Source organism: Malaclemys terrapin, chromosome 13, assembly GCF_027887155.1.
Source record: "Malaclemys terrapin pileata isolate rMalTer1 chromosome 13, rMalTer1.hap1, whole genome shotgun sequence".
NCBI lineage: Eukaryota > Metazoa > Chordata > Testudines > Emydidae > Malaclemys > Malaclemys terrapin.
The window spans coordinates 31938111-31963004 of record NC_071517.1 but is presented as its reverse complement, the minus strand read 5'-3'; the positions used below and the strand labels follow the sequence as shown (position 1 = coordinate 31963004).

The window sequence follows — 24894 nt, the reverse complement described above, 5'->3', positions numbered from 1 at the left end:
TTAAAACTGGACAAATTCAAATTAGAAATAAGGCATAGAATTGTAACACTGAGGGTGATTAATCATTGGAACAAACTACCCGGGGAAGTGGTGCATTGTCCATCTCTTGCTGTCTTCAGATCAAGGATTAGTGATTTTCTGGAAGGTGCTTTAGTCAAACACAAGTTTGGGCTGAGTACAGGGGTAAATGGGTGAGAGTGTTTGGCCCATGGCACAGATCAGACTAGATGATCTAATGGCCCCTCTGACCTTAGTCTATGAATATTGGGAAGTGCGCTAGTGTAAACATAACTGATCCATGGACCATGGCTGTGAAAGTCAGACAACCATGGCACTGGCACTGTTTCACACTCACTCACTGTCTGGTTTGTTATTTCTCCTGTTCCCCAGACCAAGCTACGATGATGGGGAAGGTTCCCTCGTTCTCCCCCAGCTCCACAGTGAGCTCCGCTCTGCCTGGCTACGTCGCTCTCTGCCTTACTCTACAGGTTCACAGGCTGGCATCAGGTAGGAGCTCCGGCCTCCTCGCTGTTGGTATTGCTGGTCATCACCATCCATCTAGCATCACTGCCTTGTCTTATAAACCATGTTATAAGCCCACAACCAGCAACATGGAGAAAGCACAGGGCACAGCTGGGTCCCCACTGACCATGGTTACTATCTATACACCATCATGTCTGGCCTTGACACTACATCCATCCTACTGCTCTGGCTGATTTCTGGCAGCTTCAAAAACACAGAACACAGTGAGCACCACTACAGGGCTTGCAAACTATTTAAAAAGACACTACCAATTCCTAGACACTGCATTGCCAGACCGTATATGTCACAAATCAGACTCTTCAGCCACGAAGGAGCCCTGAATCCTAGACTCTCCAGTTTAGAAGTAACAACCCACAAGTCATTCATACTGCACTAGGCACATCTGACTAGGACTCAGAGCTAGACCTTCTCTCACAGTGAGGATGTTTGCTGGCTTTTTCATTCTGTGCCTTCTGTGAAGCCCGTATAGTGACCCACTCCACCCGCAGGGCTGCCTCCACAGCCACTCGGTCATTTCGGTTCCCTCCTACTGTGGTTTCCATCCTGCTAATTTAATGGGCTCTCTCTGAATGCTGAGTCTCTCCACCAAGACACCCCCACCTCCCACCCTCCCATCCTGTGCAGTTCCACAGTGACTGGCTCTCTGTTTCCTTTACTTTATCTGCCTCCTTCTCCCCTCCATTATCTGACCTCTGACGTTACCTTTAAAGCCATCGCCTGTGTCGTGATGATCTGTTTTAATCTCTTTACACCTTGCTGGCTTTTACAGCACCCCTCCTGCAGATGAAGAGGTCCCAGTGCTGGAGCAGCATGATTGGGGCACCATTTCAGATGGGGGGCGGCTTTAACCATGATTCCCAGGGCTATTTTTTACTGCGTCAATAGTCCACAGTCACTTCAAAAGTAGCCCAATATATTTATTTAAACATTATTTTTATTAACACTACAGTCTATACCTTTAAAAAGAATCACTATCTAGAGTATAATTAAATGATGGATGTTAGCAGCATATAGATCTATAACACATTTTGGCAGCCAAATCATACAAATTGTTCAGATTGGCGTAGGTTTATGTTCACTGAAGGGTTTATACAAATAGTTATAATAAATACAAAGGGTTAAGTTAGAAGGAGGTTTCTGGTGTGTTGCTGTAAGGATCTGAGAGAGTAAATATCACCTCCATGAAATTCACCGATTGCACTCAAGTTTGAGACTCTGCCACCCTCAGATGTTAAACAGTAAATACATCAGGAGATATGAATATTTACCAACTGGAAGGGAAGATACAGCAAAAAGCTGCAAAATGGCTACTTGAGGGTAGCAGCTCCTCAAAAGTTACCTGGGGAAAAGGTCCTAGAATAGAAAAGTGCAACCCCACTTTGGGGAGATTTGGTAAAATCCAGACATTCCCAGGGGAATCTGTTTCTGTGTCACAGCTGATGGACCTGACCCAAAGCACATTGTTGGCAAAGGAAAGACTCCCACAGAGTAGTGGGACCAAATGATAGAATAATGGCAGTGCCCAGTGTGGCCATTTCACTACAAAATGAGAGAGTTGGAAAAAATGGGAAAGTTTTAAGTGTAATTTAAGCAATGTTTGTGGTGTGACACCTCATGTTTGTTGCCAGCAGGGGAAGATCTCAGGTGCTCATTCATTAGCTCTGCTGCTCTAGCAGTGAAGCAATGACATCCAAAGCTGGGCTTCTAACCTCATTGTGCAGCAGCCAGCCCCTGCTCCCGTCTCCCCACAGCCCTGTCTACTGGTATCACAAGGAGGGGGCTTGCTCTTCTGACCTAAGTACACTCACTCTCTGAGCTTGCTTGTTTTGAATTTGAAAAAAAAAAATGTTGCAGAAGCTCCCAGCCCTGAGTAGGATCAGTGAAGTGGGTATTCACCCATGAAAGCTTATGCTCCAATTCATCTGTTAGTCTTAAAGGTGCCACAGGACCCTCTGTTGCTTTTTACAGATCCAGACTAACACGGCTACCCCTCTGATACAGAGACAGTGTCTAACACTCACAGGTGAACTCTGCGTGGCAGATATTGCAACCACATGTGACATTTTGGGGACTGTCAAATTCACTTTATGAATGTTCTGTGTATTTTTGTGTCCCTCTTATCTATGGCCTCTATACATATTATATGTATCTTTGTGGGACTGGGATTGTAATCTATGCCATGGTGGAGGGTTACCCCACCTCCTTCAGGAGCTACACACCATGGGGGGTAATTACTTCTGGGACAGGTAGCAGCTCCAGAGAAGTACCACCCCAGGGAGAGTTGCATAAACTGGGTTAGGGTATGTTTACACTACGAAATTAGGTCGAATTTGTTTAGAAATTGTTTTTAAAAGGTCGAATGTGTGTTGTCCCCACACAAAATGCTCTAAGTGCATTAAGTCAGCGGACTGCATCCACAGTACTGAGGCTAGCGTTGACTTCCGGAGCATTGCACTGTGGGTAGCTATCCCACAGTTCCTGCAGTCTCCGCTGCCCATTGGAATTCTGGGTTGAGATCCCAACGCCTGATGGGGCAAAAACAGTGTCGCAGGGGATTCTGGGTACATGTCATCAGGCCCCCCCTCCATGAAAGCAACGGCAGACAATCGTTTTGCGCCTTTTTTCCTGGGTTACTTGTGCAGACGACATACCACGGCAAGCATGGAGCCCACTCAGCTCACAGTCACCATATGTCATCTGGGTGCCGGCAGACGTGGTACTGCATTGCTACACAGCAGCAGCTAATTGCCTTTTGGCAATAGACGGTGCAGTATGAGTGGTAGCCGTCATCGGCTATCTGGGTGCTGGCAGATGTGGGACTGCATTGCTATACAGCAGCAGCTCCTTGCCTTTTGGCAGCAGATGGTGTATTACGATTGATATCCGTCATCGTCGTACTCCTCAGTGAGGTCAGTCAGAGGCGCCTGGGCAGACATGTTTTGTCTCCTGGAGACTCAGTCCTGCTGGCAGTCCTATTGAACCGTCTTGACGATGATGGCTAGCAGTCATAATGCAGCATCTTCTGCCAAGCACCCAGAAGATGCCGATGGCTATCAGTCATGCTACACCGTCTGCTGCCAGCCTAAGATGTAAAAGATAGATGGAGTAGATCCAAACAGTAAATGGACCAGATTTGTTCTGTATTCATTTGCTTCCCTCTCCCTCTGCGAAATCAACGGCCTGCTAAACCCAGGGTTTTGAGTTCAATCTTTGGGGGGGCCATTCTGTGTGACAGTTGTTTGTGTTTCTCCCTGATGCACAGTCACATTTGTTGATTTTAATTCCCTGTAAGCCATGTTGTCACTCGCACCTCCCTCCCTCCCTCCGTCAGACAATAGTTTCACGCCTTTTTTCAGCCCAGACGCCATAGCACTGGGATCATGGAGCCCGCTCAGATCACTGCGGCAATTATGAGCACTATAAACACCACGCGCATTGTCCTAGAGTACATGCAGAGCCAGAACATGCCAAAGCAAAACCAGGCGAGGAGGTGATTGCAGCATGGCAACGAGAGTGATGAAGAAATTGACATGGACATAGACCTCTCACAAAGTACAGACCCCAGTAATGTGCAAATCATGGTGTTACTGGGGCAGGTTCATGCCATGGAACGCTAATTCTGGGCCCAGGAAACAAGCACAGACTGGTGGGACCGCATCGTGTTGCAGGTGTGGGACGATTCCCAGTGGCTGCGAAACTTTTGCATGCGTAAGGGCACTTTCATGGAACTTTGACTTGCTTTCCCCTGCCCTGAAGCAGTAGAATACCAAGATGAGAGCAGTCCTCACAGTTGAGAAGCGAGTGGCGATAGCCCTGTGGAAGCTTGCAACACCAGACAGCTACCGGTCAGTCGGGAATCAATTTGGAGTGGGCAAATCTACTGTGGGGGGCTGCTGTGATCCAAGTAACCAACGCAATCAAAGACCTGCTGGTATCAAGGGTAGTGACTCTGGGAAATGTGCAAGTCATAGTGGATGGCTTTGCTGCAATGGGATTCCCTAACTGTGGTGGGGCGATAGACAGAACCCATATCCCTATCTTGTCACCGGAGCACCAAGCCACCGAGTACATAAACCGCAAGGGGTACCTTTCAATGCTGCTGCAAACCCTGGTGGATCACAAGGGACGTTTCACTAACATCAACGTGGGATGGCCGGGAAAGGTACATGATGCTCGCGTCTTCAGGAACTCTGGTCTGTTTCAAAAGCTGGAGGAAGGGACTTTCTTCCCGGACCAGAAAATAATCGTTGGGGATGTTGAAATGCCAATAGTTATCCTTGGGGACCCAGCCTACCCCTTAATGCCTTGGCTCATGAAGCCGTACACAGGCAGCCTGGACAGTAGTCAGGACCTGTTCAACTATAGGCTGAGCAAGTGCAGAATGGTGGTAGAATGTGCATTTGGACGTTTAAAAGCGCGCTGGTGCAGTTTACTGACTCGGATAGACCTCAGCGAAACCAATATCCCCATTGTTATTGCTGCTTGCTGTGCGCTCCACAGTATCTTTGAGAGTAAGGGGGAGACATTGATGGCGGGGTGGGAGGTTGAGGCAAATCACCTGGCCGCTGATTACGCGCAGCCAGACACCGGGGCAGTTAGAAGAATACAGCAGGGCCCGGTGCGCTTAAGAGAAGCTTTGAAAACGAGTTTTGTGACTGGCCAGGCTACCGTGTGAAACTTCTGTTTGTTTCTCCTTGATGAACCCTCCGCCTCTTTCCCCGCGGTTCACTCTACTTTCCTGTAAACTAACCACCCTCCCCACCCCCCCTTCGAGCACCGCTTGCAGAGACAATAAAGTCATTGTTACTTCACATTCATGCATTCTTTATTAATTCATCACACAACTAGGGGGATAACTGCCAAGGTAGCCCGGGAGGGGTGGGGGAGGAGGGAAGGACAAGGACACACTGCACTTTAAACCTTTAAAACTATAACTCTTATTGAAGGCCAGCCTTCTCATGCTTGGGCAATCCTCTGGGGTGGAGTGGCTAGGTGGCCGGAGGGCCTCCCCCACCGCGTTCTTGGGCGTCTGGGTGAGGAGGCTGCGGAACTTGGGGAGGAGGGTTGTTGGTTATACAGGGGCTGTAGTGGCGGTCTCTGCTCCTGCTGCCTTTCCTGCAGCTCAACCATACGCTGGAGCATATCAGGTTGATGCTCCAGCAGCCGGAGCATCGACTCTTGCCTTCTGTCAGCAAGCTGACGCCACCTATCATCTTCAGCCCGCCACTTCCTCTGTTCATCCCGCGATTCAGCCCGCCACCTCTCCTCTCGTTCATACTGTGCTTTTTTGCACTCTGAGATTGACTGCCTCCACGCATTCTGCTGTGCTCTTTCAGCGTGCGAGGACATCTGGAGCTCTGAGAACATATGATCCCGAGTCCGCAGTTTTCTCCTTCTAATCTTCACTAGCCTCTGCGAAGGAGAAACATTTGCAGCTGGTGGAGGAAAAGGGAGAGGTGGTTAAAAAGACACATTTTAGAGAACAATGGGTACACTCTTTCACGTTAAATTTTGCTGTTCACATTACACAGCACATGTGCTTTCGTTACAAGGTCGCATTTTTCCTCTTATATTGAGGGCCTGCCGGTTTGGTGTGAGAGATCACTCACGCAGTGCCAGGCAACAGAATTCGGCTTGCAGGCAGCCATGGTAAGTCACAGTCTTTTGGCTTTTTTAACATTCATAACATGTGGGAATGGTTTCAAACAGCAGTGCCCTCATTTCCCATACCAAGCACCCGTTGGGTTGGCCATTTAAAATGGGTTTGCAATGTAAAAGGAGGGGCTGCAGTTTCTGGGTTAACATGCAGCACAAACCCAACTAAACCTCCCCCCCTCCCACACCCAATTCTCTGGGATGATCACTTCACCCCTCCCCCCACCGCGTGGCTAACAGCAGGGAATATTTCTGTTCAGCCGAGCAGGAATGGGCACCTCTGAATGTCCCCTTAATAAAATCACCCCATTTCAACCAGGTGACCGTGAATGATATCACTCTGCTGAGGATAACAAAGAGAGATAAGGAATGGATGTTGTCTGCATGCCAGCAAACACCGGGACCATACGTTGCCATGCTTTGTTATGCAATGATTCCAGACTATGTGCTACTGGCCTGGCATGGTAAAGTGTCCTACCATGGCGGACGGGATAAGGCAGCCCTCCCCAGAAACCTTTTGCAAAGGCTTTGGGAGTACATGGAGGAGAGCTTTCTGGAGATGTCCCTGGAGGATTTCTGCTCCATCCCTATACACATTAACAGACTTTTCCAGTAGCTGTACTGGCCGCGATTGCCAAGGCAAATTAATCATTAATCATTAAACACGCTTGCTTTTAAACCATGTGTAATATTTACAAAGATACACTCACAGAGGTCCCTTGTGCGCCCTCAGGGTCTGGGAGCATGCCTTGGGTGAGTTCGGGGGTTACTGGTTCCAGGTCCAGGGTGATAAACATATCCTGGCTGTCGGGGAAACCGGTTTCTCCACTTCCTTGCTGTGAGCTATCTTCATTGTCTTCATCATCATCTTCCTCGTAACCCGAACCCGCTTCCCTGTTGCATGATTCTCCATTGATGGAGTCAAAGCACACAGTTGGGGTAGTGGTGGCTGCACCCCCTAGCATGGCATGCAGCGACGCGTAGAAGCGGCATGTCTGCGGCTCTGCCCTGGACCTTCCGTTTGCCTCTCTGGCTTTGTGGTAGGCTTGCCTTAGCTCCTTAATTTTCACGCGGCACTGCTGTGCATCCGTGTTATGGCCTCTATCCTTCATGGCCTTTGAGACTTTTTCTAATGTTTTGCCATTTCGTTTACTGCAATGTAGTTCAGCTAGCATTGATTCATCTCCCCATATGGTGAGCAGATCCTGTACCTCCCATTCGGTCCATGCTGGAGCTCTTTTGTGATCCTGGGACTCCATCATGGTTACCTGTGCTGATGAGCTCTGCGTGGTCACCTGTGCTTTCTACGCTGGGCAAACAGGAAATGAAATTCAAAAGTTCGCAGATGCACTACCTGGTCAGTGCATCTGAGTTGAGAGTGCTGTCCAGAGCGGTCACAATGAAGCACTGTGGGATAGCTCCCGGAGGCCAATACCATCAAATTCCATCACACTACCCCAAATCCAACCCGGAAAGGCCGATTTCAGCATTAATCCCCTCGTCGGAGGTGGAGTAAAGAAACCGGTTTAAAGGGCCCTTTAAATCGAAAAAAAGGGCTTCATCATGTGGACGTGTCCAGGCTTAATTCGATTTAATGCTGCTAAATTCGACCTAAACTTGTAGTGTAGACCAGGCCTTAGACAAGGCAGGGCTGGCCTTAGGCGTGGGTGGTCTGGGTGACCACCCAAGGCGTCTTGCTGAGGGGGCGCCTCCGGAGCAGGGTGGTCCTGTATCTCCTCCTGCCGCTGCTCTGCGTCCAACTGCAGCCGCTGCTGCTTCTGGTTGGAGGTGTCCCTGGCCGAGCTGCTCCTGGGAGCCTCTTGTCTGCTGTGCAGAGTGAGGGGTGGGGGTCTGATGTTGGGGTGTCCCCAACCCCCGACCTTGTAACCAGTCTTCACTGAGCTAAGGTACGGGGACAAGAGTTAGTGCTGCTGCCTCTGGGTCAAAAGTGGGAGCTGCTGGCCGCTGCTGCCTTCTGAAAAAGGCCTTCAGACTAATGAGTGCTGTGCTTAAAGAGACAGCGCACTTTCTCACACTCTCCCAACACACACAAACTCTCCCCCCAACACACGCTTGTACTACTGTTATTAATTCTTGGTAGTTCCTGTTGAAATGCACAATGAACATATATTCCCTGTCATTTTATACTTTCAAAGTTTAAGGATTACTGGTCTGTGCATTTCATAATCTTATTTCTCTCTTACGCTTAAATTTAACTCTTTGAGTAGTGAGTTCTAAAATGCTTAACCTGTCCTGGCTGAAGTAATTATCATTAATACTTTTATTACCATATTGTGCTTTGCCATTTATTATTTAAATAAATACAATTAAATAATAGTATACTTCTAAATCTTAAATGTAGCTTGTACTCACCTTAGCAGTGCCAGTTTAACAACAACAACAAATGCTAAACACGTAACTTTAGCCATTGTGCAGATGAAGGTCACTTATTTTCAAATGGCATTTTTAGTCTGTAAAATAACTTAAAATTCATATGAAAATAAAAGTGGTTCCAAGTCTGATACTAACAGCAATGATGGGGTCAAATGTTAGTGAATCATGTACATGATTGTGATGGGTAAACACAAATGCCAAAGTAATTAGAAACATAAAATCCCGTTCGTGATAAAAGAGAAAAATAAATTTTTTTAATTAAGTAAATACATTTTAATGGAGTAAAAAAACAATTGACTAGAATAGAATAGATAATGGCCATAAAAGAGAGTGTGTCTGTTAGTGAAAGTAAGCAGATTTTATTTATCTCTACTAAAGATGGAGTACAAAGTATCACACTTGTGTTTCTTATATCTGTGTTAAAGCTCCAGAATTGATAGCTCAAGGCTTGGGATTGGGAATATTTAGCTGTATTATCTCCTGATTGTTCTAAATTTACATATAAACTTAAAATGTGGCTTTAATTGGAGTTTGTATATATTTTTTCTTTCTTTTTATATGTAACATTTTTTCCAGGTGGAGTTGGCAGCTCCTCCTGTTGGTCACCTTGGGAATTAGCTCTCCACTCTGAGTGCCCCCTGCTGGCCGGTGACCCTCAGGCCCCAATGTCCCTCCTGGACCCCGGTGCCCCTTGCCTTGGGGTTCTGCCCCACAGCAGTGCCCCCACACTCTGGGTCTCCCCTCCCAGGGGAACCCCACCCCCCTATACCCATCTTGCCTCAGTGGCTACTGCCAGTCGTCATCTAGCCCCCTCTCACTGGGGCCAACTGCAGTCTGAAATGGCCACTCATCATTGGCAAGGGGGCTGGACCTGCTGCCTTTCTAGCCCCCAGCTACCTCCCTGCAGCCCCAGTACCTCCTTAGCCTTTAGCAAAGCCTCAGCCTAGGGTTTTGCCTAGCCAGAGCTCCCCAGCTCTGCCTGCCCTTCCCCAGCACTGCTCTGTTTAAGATACCCTGTGCTTCCAGGCAGCTAGGCCCTTCTCATTCCACGGCTGGAGTGAGACCCTCCCCAATAAGCCTACCTCAGCTGCTTTTCAACTTCTAATCCTAGGAGCGGAGTAACTGCCCTGCTACATAGGGATTCCTCTTCAACAACCCAGAACTGGCTCCAATCCCCACTCAGTAACCTGGGCAAATTACACACCACCCCTGGGTGCCTCTGAGAGACAACACTTCCCCACTCACAAGCACAGAGTCTGAGTGTTGAAAAGAAACTCAGGGTATGGCTACACTTGCAGCTGTACAGCGCTGTGAGTTAAACCTATCTTCGTACAGCTGAGTAGAGAAAGCGCTGCTGTCTGTCCACACTAACAGCTGACAGCGCACTGTCGTGGCCACATTTGCAGCATTTGCAGTGGCATTGGGAGCAGTGCATTATGGGCAGCTATCCCAGCGTTCAAGTGGCTGCAATGTGCTTTTCAAAAGGGGGGGTGGAGTGTGACAGGGAGCGCGGGGGAAGAGAGAGTGCTGCTTTGTAAGTTCCGACCCCCCCCCCCACCCCTTTCTCACTCACTGAAAGCAAACAGCAGCTGTTTGTTTTGTTTCTCATAGACCAGATAAGCAGCCGCTTGCCGAAATGGACCCCAACCCCCCTTTGCCCCGCCCCGTTCCGCTCTCTCTTCAAGCAAACATTAGCTGTGGGCATTACAAAGGGAGCCCCCCTGCCTGCCTCTACTCATTCATAGCAAACAGTAGCTGTGTTTTTTTTTTTTTTTTGATAAGCAGCTCCCGAAACGGAGCATCCGGAGTTCACAACAAAACAAAGAGCGGAACAAAAGAGGAAGCTTCAGTTAAAAGGATTATGGGGAGTTTCTGGAGGTCAATCACTGCGTAATAAGGTTACTCCCTGTTCACGCTGGAGCAGCAGTGTCTCAGCCACTCCACAGCAGCTGTTAATCCTCTCGGGGAGGTGGAGTACCTGCAGTGCTGTAGCCACGGAGATACAGCGCTGTACGTGCCTTGCCAGTGTGGACAGGGAGTGAGGTACAGCACTGTGGGCGGCTTTATTGCACTGTAACTCTCAAGTGTAGCCAAGGCCTAAATGAAAGGAGGGGGTAAGTCAGCTGACATTAATTCGGAAAAATGCCACAAGCAGGATTCCTAATCATAAAAGTGTGAGCAGGACACTCACCCCAGAGTGTGTAGGGCAGAGTCTTCTGCCTCATGCTCTTGAGTTCTACAACCAAAAGTTCCTTTTCTGTGCCCCTCTCTGCTCCCTCACCACACCCCACTCACAGTGGTTGTCCTCGGTCAGTGAGGACCCAGGGATCCAAGGTGCATCTGTGTGAATTCACCTCCCTCCCGGGGAAGAAGGCACCTGGTTTGATCTACTCTCTGAGCACTTGCTCTGGCTAGTTACCCCACCAGCCCCTGTTCCTCTTGCCAATCACCTTCTTCCACCTGTGTCTGCTGTGATCTCGGCAGGTCGGTCTCTTGAGGTTCTATCCAGCTCTTAGTGACTGTCAGCTCTGAGGCTGGGCAGAGACGCCGTCCCACCAGAAGTGATTGTCAGCTCTTTTAAGCACTTACAATAACAAAAGGCTCCTAATGGAGCCTATTAGCTCTACCTTTGAACCATGGGTTGGAACAAGTTAACCCACCCCAGGGACCCTTAGGGAGCATCCACACCTCCTCGCTAAAACATTTGTCCCCACCCCCTCTCTGCTTTCTCAGGAGGGATCTGGTATTAAAGCCCCTGGCTTAGTGAGGTGACCTCTCATTTGGGACAGGTTAAGCACAGTTCTGCTCCCTTCTACTCAGACAATAAAGACAACAACACTGATAACAGCATTTTACTACCCCTGCATTCAGTGATCTGTAACCCAGCACCAGCCACAGTTGATCACTTGGAGCTACACAGCTTCTGTCTGCTAGATATTTATGCAGAGTAGGTGTGTTCATGTAAATACAGTTTGCTCCTGAAGTCTCTCCCCCTCTCAGCTAGCTCTCAGGGGAGAGTTCATTCAGAACCTGCTTACCTCTAGGAAATAGATACAGTGCTCCGGTCAGCTAATTACTAAGTTATATAAAAAAAACAAACCCTAGAGTTTTCAGGTACCTAAGTAGCCCCTGTAATCACAGTTAAAGTTGCCCCCACTCCCCAAAATCAGAAATGACACCCGGTGAGCCAGGAGTGGACCAAGGGGCTGCGGGCTCTGGCAAGATGCAGCCCCTGTGTGATAGTGTAAAGCCTGCCTTGAGCTGCAGACTGAGTGCCAGGCACCACGAGTCACAGCAGCAGTCAGGGTAGCATTATACCATATATCACGCCACCCTTACTTCTGCGCTGCTGCTGGCAGCGCTGTTGCCTTCAGAGCTGGACACCCAACCAGCAGCCACCACTATCAGACCACCCAGCCAGTGCTTAATTTGTGCCGGGATTGAGCTCTAGCACCTCTTTCAATATAAATTAAGCACTGGGGCAAGGAGGTGATGGGGAAGTGGGAAGATTGTGGGTGCCAAGGGTGATGGGGGGAGGCACCAAAATACAAGTTTGCCCAGGGCACCATTTTCCCTAAGGCCGGCCCTGAGACCAGGTCCAGAAGTCTAAGAGAACAAAGATTTTTGGTTTAAAAGCTGGATTGAACTGACCAGAGGCCTGACACACTACAAACCAAATTCACTGCTTCAGGTAGAATAAACAAACAGATTTATTAACTATAGAGGTAGATTTAAGTGATTATAAGTCAAAGCATAACAAGTCAGATTTGGTCAAATGAAATAAAAGCAAAACCCATTCTACGCTGATCTTAACACTTTCAATGTCCTTAAAAGCTTAGATGCTTCTCACTACAGGCTGGCTGGTTACTTTTCAGTCAGGCTCTCCCCTTTCATCAGCGTTTCAATCGCTTAGTGCTGGTGGAAGATGTAGATGTAGGTGGAAGAGAGTGAGCATGACAAAATGTCTCTCCCTTTTATCATGTCATAGAATCATAGAATATTAGGGTTGGAAGAGACCTCAGGAGGTTATATAGTCCAATCCCCTGCTCCAAGCAGGACCAATATGTACTAAATCATCCCAGCCAAGGCTTTGTCAAGCAGGGCCTTAAAAATCTCTAAGGATGGAGATTCCACCATCTCCCTAGGTAACCCATTCCAGTGCTTCACCACCCTCCTGGTGAAATAGTGTTTCCTAATATCCAACCTAGACCTCCCCCACTGCAACTTGAGACCATTGCTCCTTGTTCTGTCATCTGCCATCACTGAGAACAGCCCAGCTCCATCCTCTTTGGAATCCCCCTTCAGGTAGTTGAAGGCTGCTATCAAATCCCCCCACTCTTCTCTTCTGCAGACTAAATAACCACAGTTCCCTCAGCCTCTCCTCATAAGTCATGTGCCCCAGACCCCTAATCATTTTCGTTGCCCTCCACTGGACTCTCTCCAATTTGTCCACATCCTTTCTGTAGTGGGGGGACCAAAACTGGACGCAATACTCCAGGTGTAGCCTCACCAGTGCCAAATAGAGGAGAATAATCACTTCCCTCGATCTGCTGTCAATGCTCCTACTAATGCAGTGCAATATGCTGTTGGCCTTCTTGGCAACAAGGGCACACTGCTGACTCATATCCAGCTTCTTGTCCACTGTAATCCCCAGGTCCTTTTGTGCAGAACTGCTGCCAGCCTGTAGCGGTGCATGGGATTCTTCCATCCTAAGTGCAGGAGCTGTTTGGTTACTGGCATACACTGTTCATAGCCCTGGGACAGAAAGCAAAGAACAGGTGCTGGTTTTTGGTCAGGCCTGCTGGGAAAACCACAGTGAATTGCAGGACCTGAAACCCCAGTGTGAGGGAGAGGGACGTGGGTCCCGGCCCAGAGAGAGGTGACAGCTGGAGGGCTAAGACCTAAGGGGCCATTCCTTGAGCAGACCACAGAGGGGTCAGAGGTGCAGTTCCAAGCCTGTGACTCTCTGCACTCATAGACGTGTCTAGGGCATTGCATGGGGACATGACGTTCACTTCTAATGCAGAGTGCGCTCTCACTGTGGATCTTACTGCTGAATTAATGCCACCTCTCACTATTTAATTTCCATTTTTCATTGTACATTTCACAGCACAGTTCACAGTGACTGGACCTGACCATCCAGTCACTGCCTCCCTAGGGGGTGAGGCCATCCTCCCCTGCTACCTCTCCCCCAGGATGAGCGCTGAGAACATGGAGGTGAGATGGTTCCGATCCAAGTACTCTGAAGTTGTGCACCTGTACCTTGATGGGAACGATCAGTATGGAGAGCAGATGCTGGAATATGAAGGGAGAACTGAGCTCTTGAAAGGCGACATCACCAATGGGAGAGTTTTCCTGAGAATACGCGATATCCGACCCTCTGATGATGGGCAGTACACGTGTTATTTTGACTCCAGTGTCTATTATGAAGAAGCTCTATTGGAACTGCAGGTGGCAGGTCAGTGACTTGTGGTACTTCGATGTCTTCAACGGGGTAATAAGTGGAGTCAGAGGGGTCATTGTGAAATGACAGCTGATTTTTCTCATTATAGTGGGTCAGTAGCTCTGCTCTGGTTAAGGTTTGTTCTAGTTCACTGTTTAACAACAATTTTTTCCCCTAAGGGCTCTAAAATTCACACTCATAATCAGATTGTCTTGAAAATTGTTGTGACTCATTGGAGTCTGGGGTAGGGTTCGTAGGCTAAATTTGAGGTCACCTGAGCAATGGTTCTCAATCAGGGGTACATGTACCCCTGGGGGTACGCAGAGATCTCCCAAGGGGTACATCAACTCATCTAGATATTTGCCTAGTTTTACAACAAGCTACATAAAAAGCACCAGTGAAGTCAGTACAAACTAAAATTTCATACAGACAATGACTTGTTTATATTGCTCTATACGCTATTCACTGAAATGCAAGTTCAATATTTATATTCAAATTGATTTATTTTATAATTATGTGGTAAAAATGAGAAGTCAGCAATTCTTCAGGAATAGTGTGGCCTTGACATTTTGTATTTTTATGTCTGATTTTGTAAGCAAGTAGTTTTTAAGGGTGGTGAAACTTTGGTGGTATGCAAGACAAATCAGACTCCTGAAAGGGGTACAGTAATCTAGAAAGGTTAAGAGACACTGCATTAAAGCAAGGGGTTAAGAAGATACACAAACACCAATAAAAAGTCAGGTGATATTAGCATGTTGTGGTTATTACAACTGTTTTGTGCACACCTGGGGCAAACAATGGCTGATCCTCCCCAGACTGGGGAGTCACCAGTTGGGATTGATTCTCGGCTTGTGTCTGGTGCCCCCAGTGGTTGATACACAGGGTCCCATAACCCAGAGTCTGGTCTAAGGATGGGAGAACTGAGGAATTCCCCCCGCCCCGCAGGACAGGTGCAGGCAGGAGGCCTGACCGCTGAAGGTGCTGCCAGACAGACCAGCCAGGGCACAGGTGTAGCTAGTTCTGTAACCAGGAAATGAGGTTTAGGGCAGGTGCAGCAAACACCAGACTGCTGACAATCCCCATAGCTGGAAGACACTTCTGTGCACTTCTATTGATGCAGCCTACAGCTGCAGACCTCAGCACTGAAATGAGACATATGTGATCATATCACAGCGACAGCTCTGCCAGCCTGCTGTAATGAATCCCTTCACCAGTCACTACAGTGACTCCAAACACGGGGAAGGCAGTGGGAGTGCAGGCAGATAGATGCTGGAATCCAAATCCAAGAAATACAACACCAGCAATGGCACCTTCCTCAGGCCTATTTATTATGGCACCACCCTCACTGAACCGCTCCCCGCACCTATTGCACTGCTCTACAGCCAAAATGCTTCTGAAATAAATGTAGTCAAACTTTACTAATTCTGGGTCACTGAGAACGAAAATGATGCTTCAAATTGTTGATTGGCTCTAGTTTTCAAGATATGCTATTGGGTCAGTATATACGACCCTTGACTTGGGAATGGCGGAGGATAAGTGAGTTATAAAGGGAAGGGATCTCAATTTAAACCAGAAATGACTAAAATACATCTTTGACTGGATCTATGAATAAATCTATGACTGGGTTTGGACAGTACTTGCTTTTTAGGCAAAACAATGAATGATGCAATCTGAAGCTGGTATTGCGTCATACATGATATGAATTGCATCATGTTATTCCTAGAAGTCACGGATGATGCAATCATAACGAAGCTTACATCACTCTGCTGAACAAATTGCCCTATATCAGCTCTAGAAATCATACAGTGTTGTGCTCTCTTATTTGCCAGTGTTTGATTTTGCAGAGGGACACATTTCTGTTTAGCCAAAGTGAGCAGAGATGCCTCGTACTTGTGTGAACAGTGCAGATAACTTCTGCTATGTTTGTGGTGAAGTGACTTTTGCATCACAAAAGCGCAGTATAACCACTATGGTTAAGAAAGCCTATCACCTTTATTTTGGCTGCAAAATTGGAGATCAGGACAAGAGGTGGGCCCCACACATATGCTGCAACACTAGTGCAACAAATCTTGGCCAGTGGTTGAACAGGAAAAGGAACTCTATGCCTTTTGCAGTGCCAATGATTTGGAGAGAGCCAACAGATCATACCAACAATTGTTACTTCTGCATGGTGCCTCCAGTTGGGAAAGGTGTGTCAAAGAAGAAAAAGTGGACTGTGCATTATCCAAACATTCCATCAGCTATACTCCCAGTACCCCACAGAGAAGGACTGCCGGTTCCTGATGCACCAGAATCGTTCTCACTTGAGTCAGACGAGGAAGAGGAAGAGGATGAAACTTCTGGTCCTGAACCATCAATGTCACAGGACCCACATTTTCTCCCATCCTCCTCCTCTGAACCACACCTCATAACACAAGGTGAACTGAATGACCTTGTCAGGGATTTGGAACTACCCAAGAGTAAGGCAGAGCTGTTGGGCTCCAGACTACAGCAGTGGAATCTCCTGGCAGGTGATGTTAGGGTTTCCATGTTCCGTGACCGTCCAAAGGATCTTGTCCCATTCTTCTTCATGGAAGGTGATCTTGTAGCCTGCAACAACATCGATGGTGTGATGGCAGCCCTCAACATCGTTCACAATCCAGATGAGTGGAGACTGTCCATTGATTCATCGAAGACGAGTCTTAAAGCTGTTTTACTGCATAATGGCAATATTTTGCCATCAATTCCAGTTGGTCATGCAGTCCATCTGAAGGAAAGCTATGACAACATGAAACAACTTTTGAGGTGCATAAACTATGACCAACATCAGTGGCAGCTTTGTGGTGATTTGAAGGTTGTTGCTCTCTTGCTTGGTCTGCAGACTGGATACACAAAGTACTGCTGTTTTTGTTGCGAATGGGATAGTCGGGCACGAGATTCCCACTACATCAAGAAAGATTGGCCACTCCAACAGTCATTGGAGCCTGGGAGGAAAAGTGTTCAGCATCCACCACTTGTTGAATCAAGGAAGATTTTGTTACCACCCTTACACATCAAGCTGGGTCTGATGAAGAACTTTGTCAAGGCCATTGACAAAACACAAGCAGCTTTCAAGTACCTCCATGGAAAATTCCCAAGGTTAAGTGACACTAAGATAAAGGAAGGTGTCTTTGTTGGTCCTCAGATTCGTGAACTTCTTCGAGATGATGCATTTGACCATGCACTGTGTGGCAAGGAAAAGCCTTCCAGTTAGTGGCAATAAAATTTCTTGGAAACAACAAGGCAGACAACTACAGGTTGTTGGTGGAAAACCTCCCCAAGGCATACAAAAGCCTTGGTTGCAACATGTCACTAAAGATACATTTTTTGCACTCTCATCTAGATTTTTTTCCACCGAACTGCGGAGCAGTGAGCGACGAGCACGGTGAGCGATTTCACCAGGACATTGCAACAATGGAGAAACGCTATCAGGGCAAATGCTTGCAGACTATTGCTGGACAATGACAAGAGATGCTCCATTTAATGAATACAAGAGACAAGCCAAGAAGCGCCGAGTAGACACTGAATAGGACTAAACTATGTACATAATAGATTTTGCCTTTTGTTTCATAATAAATTTTATTTATATAACCCTTTGGCTGATTTTTAAAGTGTTACATAAACAGGGCAGGTGAAATATTATCATGTAAAGCAACCATAAACACATGAAAAGACCTAGGTTTACAATGTATGACTAAAACTCTACTATCTACACAATATATATAGACATAAAATGTAAAAACTTAAATATCTTAGAAACAGTAGCCAATCAGTTGTTTTAATTGTCATATTTGAATTCAGCACATCAAAATACATAATAAATAGCACATTTTATCTCTGAAGCAGACGACTTCTCAAAAATTGTAGACCAGTGTTGCCAGTCCCAGGAGTCAAAATTCAGGTTGCAAGGCTGGGGCGGTGTGTGCTGTTACTTTGTATCTCTTGGGTTTCAGGAATGTAAGTTTAGCTGCTCTCTGCATTTGGAAAGACACAAGGCCCTGCTGGAAAACTGTAATTCTGCGTTGGGAAGTACTTTGTGGGATTAATATGTAACTAGAGAGCCCTCATAGCCAAGATGGAGTCTGCTCTGCAGAGCGGCTCTAGCCAAGAACAGGTGCACACTGGAACACAGCGGGGTAACTCCCTTCCACCCCAGGGGCACCTGTTCGAAACCCCACTGGTGTAAATACACACACACCAGAATAGATCAGTGAATATAGAAAAGGGAAATATTTATTTACAGAGGGATGAAGATAGAAAAACAACGGGGGGAAATATGGGAGCGCCGGTAAAAGAGGTTACAGTCAACCCAAGGTACCACGGGCCCAGTGATACCACAATTAAAAATGGGAGATGCCAAGCACTGCATCTACACTCACAGTTCAGGAGTCCTGGGTCAAGTTCCCATGCAGCAGTGAGTCTTGGGTGCTCCTGGTTATCTTTGACACCAGTTAATTTTCCACAGCAAACCCCTCCAGTGCCCTCTTCTGCCACTCTCTGCAAACTGACACAGAGCGACAACCTTTCCACTTACCTGGCTAACACAAGGTATAATAATGCCCTCCTTATTCCCAATGCAGTCACAAACCCAAGTACTCACAGCCCCATACAGTTCTGGGTGACAGCAAAACTGGGTCTGGCTCCGGTTTGTCCTTCTCAGGAGATTCCTCCCTGGCACAGTGCTCCTCCTGGCTCCCGTCCTGGGGTGTCCCCAGCCAACCGCTCTGTCACTCCTGGGCTTTGGGCAGGTTCTTGGCTGCTGTCACTGTGTGAGGGCCTCTTGTTGTAGCCCTCTTGTTGGGAGCTACAGACACACTCACCCTGTCTCCACCCTCCGCCCCCTGGAACACACAGCACTTCCTTTGCCCCAGGACAGGTTTGAAGGGGCCATGCTCTCTAAGCCCCAAGGGGGTCACAAATGTTTGTAAAATTATTTTTGTAACTAAGGGTATATCTACACTACGGGATTAATCCGAATTTATATAATTCGAATTTGGGAAACAGATTGTATAAAGTCGAATGTATGCGGCCACACTAAGCATATTAATTCGGCGGTGTGCGTCCATGTACCGGGGCTAGCGTCGATTTCTGGAGCGTTGCACTGTGGGTAGCTATCCCATAGTTCCCACAGTCTCCCCCACCCATTGGAATTCTGGGTTGAGATCCCAGTGCCTGATGGGACAAAAAACATTGTCGCAGGTGGTTCTGGGTACAGCCTCACCCCTCCTTCCCTCCATGAAAGCAATAGACGGCAGACAACCATTTCGCGCCTTTTTTCCTGGGTGAACACTGCAGACTCCATACCACGGCAAGCATGGAGATCTCTCAGCTCATGAACATTGTAAACACCTCGCGCGTTCTCATGGAGTTTATGCTGAGCCAGGACCAGAAAAACAAGGTGAGGAGGCAGCGGCGGCGGCAGCACAGAGACAAGTGTGATGAGGACATGGACATGGACACGGACACTGAATTCTCTCAAACCACGGGCCCCGGTGCTTTGGAGATCATGTTGTTAATGGGGCAGGTTCTATCCATGGAACGCTGATTCTGGGCAAGGGAAACAAGCACAGACTGGTGGGACCACATAGTGTTGCAGGTGTGGGATGATTCCCAGTGGCTGCGGAACTTTCGCATGCGTAAGGGCACTTTCATGGGACTTTGTGACTTGCTGTCCCCTGCCCTGAAATGCCAGAATACCAAGATGAGAGCAGCCCTCACAGTTGAGAAGCGAGTGGCGATAGCCCTGTGGAAGCTTGCAACGCCAGACAGCTACCGGTCAGTCGGGAATCAATTTGGAGTGGGCAAATCTACTGTGGGGCTGCTGTGATGCAAGTAGCCAAAGCAATCACTCAGGTGCTGCTATGAAAGGTAGTGACTTTGGGAAATGTGCAGGTCATAGTGGATTGCTTTGCTGCAATGGGATTCCCTAACTGTGGTGGGGCGATAGATGGAACCCATATCCCTATCTTGTCACCGGAGCACCAGGGTACCCAGTACATACACCGCAAGGGGTACTTTTCAATGGTGCTGCAAGCACTTGTGGATCACAAGGGACGTTTCACCAACATCAACGTGGGCTGGCCGGGAAGGGTTCATGACGCTCGCGTCTTCAGGAACACTACTCTGTTTAAAGGGCTGCAGCAAGGAACTTACTTCCCGGACCAGAAAATAACCGTTGGGGATGTTGAAATGCCAATAGTTATTCTTGGGGACCCAGCCTACCCCTTAATGCCATGGCTCATGAAGCCGTACACAGGCAGCCTGGACAGGAGTCAGGAGCTGTTCAACTACAGGCTGAGCAAGTGCAGAATGGTGGTAGAATGTGCATTTGGCCGTTTAAAAGGTCGCTGGCGATCGTTACTGACTCGCTCAGACTCAGCCAAACCAATCTCCCCATTGTTATTTCTGCTTGCTGTGTGCTCCACAATCTCTGTGAAAGTAAGGGGGAGACCTTTATGGTGGGGTGGGAGGCTGAGGCAAATCGCCTGGCTGCTGATTACGCGCAGCCAGACACCAGAGTGATTAGAAGAGCACACCAGGAAGCACTGTGCATCAGAGAAGCTTTGAAAAGCAGTTTCATGACTGGCCAGGCTACAATGTGAAATATCTGTTTGTTTCTCCTTCATGAAAACCCGCCCCCTTTATTGACTCATTCTCTGTAAGGAACCCACCCTCCCCCTTCCCCCAGCTTGCTTTCAAACCAAATAAAGTCACTATCATTTAAAAATCATTTATTCTTTATTAATAGATTATAAAAAGAGGGAGGGAAAGCGGGTGGGGTTTGGGAGGAGGATCGGCGGGAAGGAAAAGGCCACTAAAAAAAGGTTAAAAAAATGATAGCCTTTTGCTTGGGCTGTCCACTGGGGTGGAATGGGAAGGTGTACGGAGCCTCTGCCCCCCCCCCCCCGCGTTCTTACACGTCTGGGTGAGGAGGCTATGGAACATGGTGACGGGGGAGGGTGGTTATACAGGGGCTGTAGCGGCACTCTGTTATCCTGCTGCCATTCCTGAAGCTCCACCAGACGCCGGAGCATGTCTGTTTGCTCACACAGCAGCCCCAGCGTTGCATCCTGCCTCCTCTGATCTTCCTACCGCCACCTCTCATCTTGAGCGTCCCTCCTGTCCTCATGTTGGTCCCTCCTGTCCTCATGTTGGTCCCTCCTGTCCTCACGTTCACTGGCTTCTTTCCTATACTTTGAAACCGTGTCCTTCCACTCATTCAGATGAGCTCTGTCACTGCGGGTGGATTCCATGATTTCTGCGAACATATTGTCTCGCGTCTCCTTTTTCCGACGCCTTATCTGTGATAGCCTTCGGGACGGAGGAGGGAGGCTTGAAGAATTTGCAGCTGCTGGAGGGAGGGAAAAAAGGAGAGAATTTTTTTTAAAAAGATACATTTTGCAGAACAATGCTTATACTCTTTCACGGTGACCAACACTATTCACATTACATAGCACATGTGATTTCTGTGCAAGGTCGCATTTTGCCTCTTAATATTGAGTGCCTGTGGCTTTGCTGCTAAAGATCACAGATGCAGGTCCGGGCAACAGAATTCGGCTTGCATGCGGCCATGGTAAGCCATTGTCTTTCGGCTTCTGCGCCCTCCTTTCCCACATACCAAGCAAAGCCCGTTGAGTGCTGCGGTTTTCCTGTTAACCTTCAGCAACAGATAACAAACTAACCCCCCCCATCCAATTCTCTGGATGATCGCTTTATCCCTCCCCCCACCGCGTGGCTGGTATCAGGGAAGATCCCTGCAGGAACCAAACTAACACCCCCCACCCGCCATGAATTCTCTGGGATGATCGTTTTACCCCTCCCCCCACCGCATGGCTGGTATCAGGGAAGATCCCCGCTAGCCAAACGCGAAAAGCTCTGGGCCAATTCCCTCCCCCCCCCCCCCCGCGCTTGGCTAACTGTAGGGAAGGATTTCTTTTCAGCCACAGGCAAACAGCCCAGTAGGAACGGCCACCTCTGTCCCCTTAATTAAATTCCCGTATTTCAACCAGGTTACCATGAGCGATATCACTCTCCTGAGGATTACACAGCAAGATAAAGAACGGATGTTGCTTGAATGCCAGCAAACACCGGGACCATACGCTGCCAGGCTTTGTCATGCAATGATACCAGATTACTTGCTGCAAGCATGGCATGGTCAAGTGTCCTACCACGGAGGACGGAATAAGGCTGCACTGCCCAGAAACCTTGTGGCAAGGCTTTTGGAGTACCTCCAGGAGACCTTCATGGAGATGTCCCTGGAGGATTTCTGCTCCATCCCCAGACATGTTAACAGACTTTTCCAGTAGCTGTACTGGCTGCGAATGCATTCCAAGTCCTCAGGGCAAAGTAATCATTAAAAACCCTTGCTTTTAAAACAAGTTTTATATTTTAAAAGGTAAACTCACCTGAGGTCCCTTCCATGGGGTCATGGTCTTGGATACTGGGTTGGGAGGGTACTTCAGTCAGGCTGAGAAAAAGATCCTGGCTGTTGGGGAGAACGGAGTGCTGGGTGCTCTCTGCAAGCTCGTCCTCCTCCTCCTCTTCCCCGTCCGCAGAATCCTCAGGTGTAGCTGATGAGATTATCCCCGCCTCGGAATCCACGGTCAGAGGTGGGGTAGTGGTGGCGGCCCCCCCTAGAACTGCATGCAGCTCGGCGTAGAAGCGGCATGTCCGCGGCTCTGACCCGGAGCGACCGTTTGCCTCCTTTGTTTTTTGATAGGCTTGTCTGAGCTCCTTGACTTTCACGCAGCTCTGATCTGAGTCCCTATTGTGTCCTTTCTCCATCATGCCCTTGGAGATTTTTTCAAAAGTTTTGGCATTTCGTCTTTTTGAATGAAGTTCTGCTAGCACTGAATCCTCTCCCCATATAGCGATCAGATCCAGTACCTCCCGTACGGTCCATGCTGGTGCTCTTTTTCGATTATCGGCCTGCATAGTTACCTGTGCTGATGAGCTATCTCTGGTCACCTGTGCTCTCCACGCTGGGCAAACAGGAAATGAAATTCAAATGTTCGCGGGGCTTTTCCTGTCTACCTGGCCAGTGCATCCGAGTTCAGATTGCTGTCCAGAGTGGTCACAATGGTGCACTGTGGGATAGCTCCCGGAGGCCAATACCATCGAATTGTGGCCACACTAACCCTAATTCGAAATGACAAAATCGATTTTGGCGCTACTCCGCTCGTCGGGGTGGAGTACAGAAATCGATTTTAAGAGCCCTTTCTTTCAAAATAAATGGCTTCGTTGTGTGGACGGGTGCAGGGTTAATTCGATTTAACGCTGCTAAATCCGAATTAAAGTCATAGTGTAGACCAGGCCTAAGTGGAAGTAGTGGAAGACTTTAGCCTCCCTGCCCATCAGTTAAGCAGTGCACAGCTCCTTCCAATGGTTTTTCTCATCCAACCCTTTGTCCCTGCTGAGAGGCATTGTCTGTGTTCATAAAAGGGAGAGCCAGTCTCTTGTTCCTGCTCAGGAAACTGCAGGTTTATGTAGCAGCGCCAGCTTCCCACTACTGGTAGAGAATATGAAGCATGTGCACATAAGCTAGAACAGCACTAAATGAGAGACATGATTGCCTGGTGGATAGCGCAGTGCACTGAGTGTCAAGGGACAGCGCTTTTAGTCCTGCCTTTACCACTGAGCAGCGCAAGAACTTGGGCAAGTCTCTGTGCCTCTGTTTCCTCTCTCACCCTTTGTCCATCTTGCCTGTTTAGACTGTAAACTCTTCAGGGCACAGGCTGTCTCCTGTGATGTGTGTATAGTTCCCAACACACCAGAGCTCCAGTTTCAGCTGGGGCCTCTAATCGCTGCTGTAAGACAGACAATCATAGACAATAATTCCAATGCACTGACAATGTTACATTCTACTTAAAACCCTTCCAGCCACTCCCTCCCATACACAGCACAGTAATTGTCAATTGTGGGTAACCTGAGCAGCCAATCATAGCCAGGAGTGAAAGTGGAGGCCAGCGTCCGTAACAGGGGGGGCGGATTTGGCCCCCAGAAGGGGTGGGGCCTCAGGCAAAAGGGGCAGGGCAGGGAAGCCCCCGCCTTGCCCCTATGTGCTTGCACTCCATCCAAGGCCTGTCCCCTGAGCGACGCAGCCTGGGGGATTAGCAGGGGCCTGAAGCTGTCAGCAGGGGTTGGGCCTGCGCCCCCACCACTCACGGGTGCAGCAGCACTGCCAGACCGTACCAGCAGGCCCGCCGACAGGGGGAAACAAAAGTCATCCATGTGCAGGCCGGAGCGGCACCCGGCTCTTGCCGGAGTGCTGCTCCAGCACGCACCAGCCCACTTTCACCTCTGATCATAGCCATGATTGAGTATTACACAGAGTTCACTTTATAACCACAACAAGGTAATTCCCTTCTGTATTGTAAACGTAACTCACCAAACTTTGGTTACACAAGCACCCACTATAATTCCATGTTACTGCAGGGAGAGTGAGTGCATTCAGTTTGGTTGGACAGCAGAACTCCCACCTGTGGATAATAACACATGGGATAAATATGCACATTTGGACAGTCGTGGATGCTCATAGCCTGAATTTATTCCAAACTGGACAAAGGGCTTGTCTACATTACTGCGCAGGATCTATCTCAGTTTCACAACTTCAGCTACGTGAATAGCATAGCTGAAGTTGACATACTTAGATCTCGTTACCACAGTGTCTACACAGCAGTTATTCGATAGCTAACGCTCTCCCGTCAACTCTGCCTGCGCTTCTCATTTCGGTGGAGTACCAGAGTCGATGGGAGAGCGCTCAGCAGTCAATTTATCGTGTCTAGTGTAGATAAATTGACCCCCGGGGGATCGATCGTTATGCGTCGATACGGCCCCTAGTG

At 48.3% G+C, this 24894-nt stretch overlaps 1 protein-coding gene across 1 annotated transcript in view; it reads left to right on the top strand.

Annotated features, from left to right (window-relative positions):
* The first annotated feature begins 401 nt into the window (after nt 1-401).
* The window catches only part of LOC128848302 (butyrophilin subfamily 2 member A1-like), a 76780-nt gene continuing 52287 nt past the window's right edge, over nt 402-24894 (top strand). Inside the window, exons 1-2 of the mRNA XM_054048215.1 lie at nt 402-507; nt 13703-14050. Of these exons, the coding sequence (XP_053904190.1) occupies nt 402-507; nt 13703-14050 (454 nt within the window). The remainder of the gene's footprint in view (nt 508-13702; nt 14051-24894) is intronic.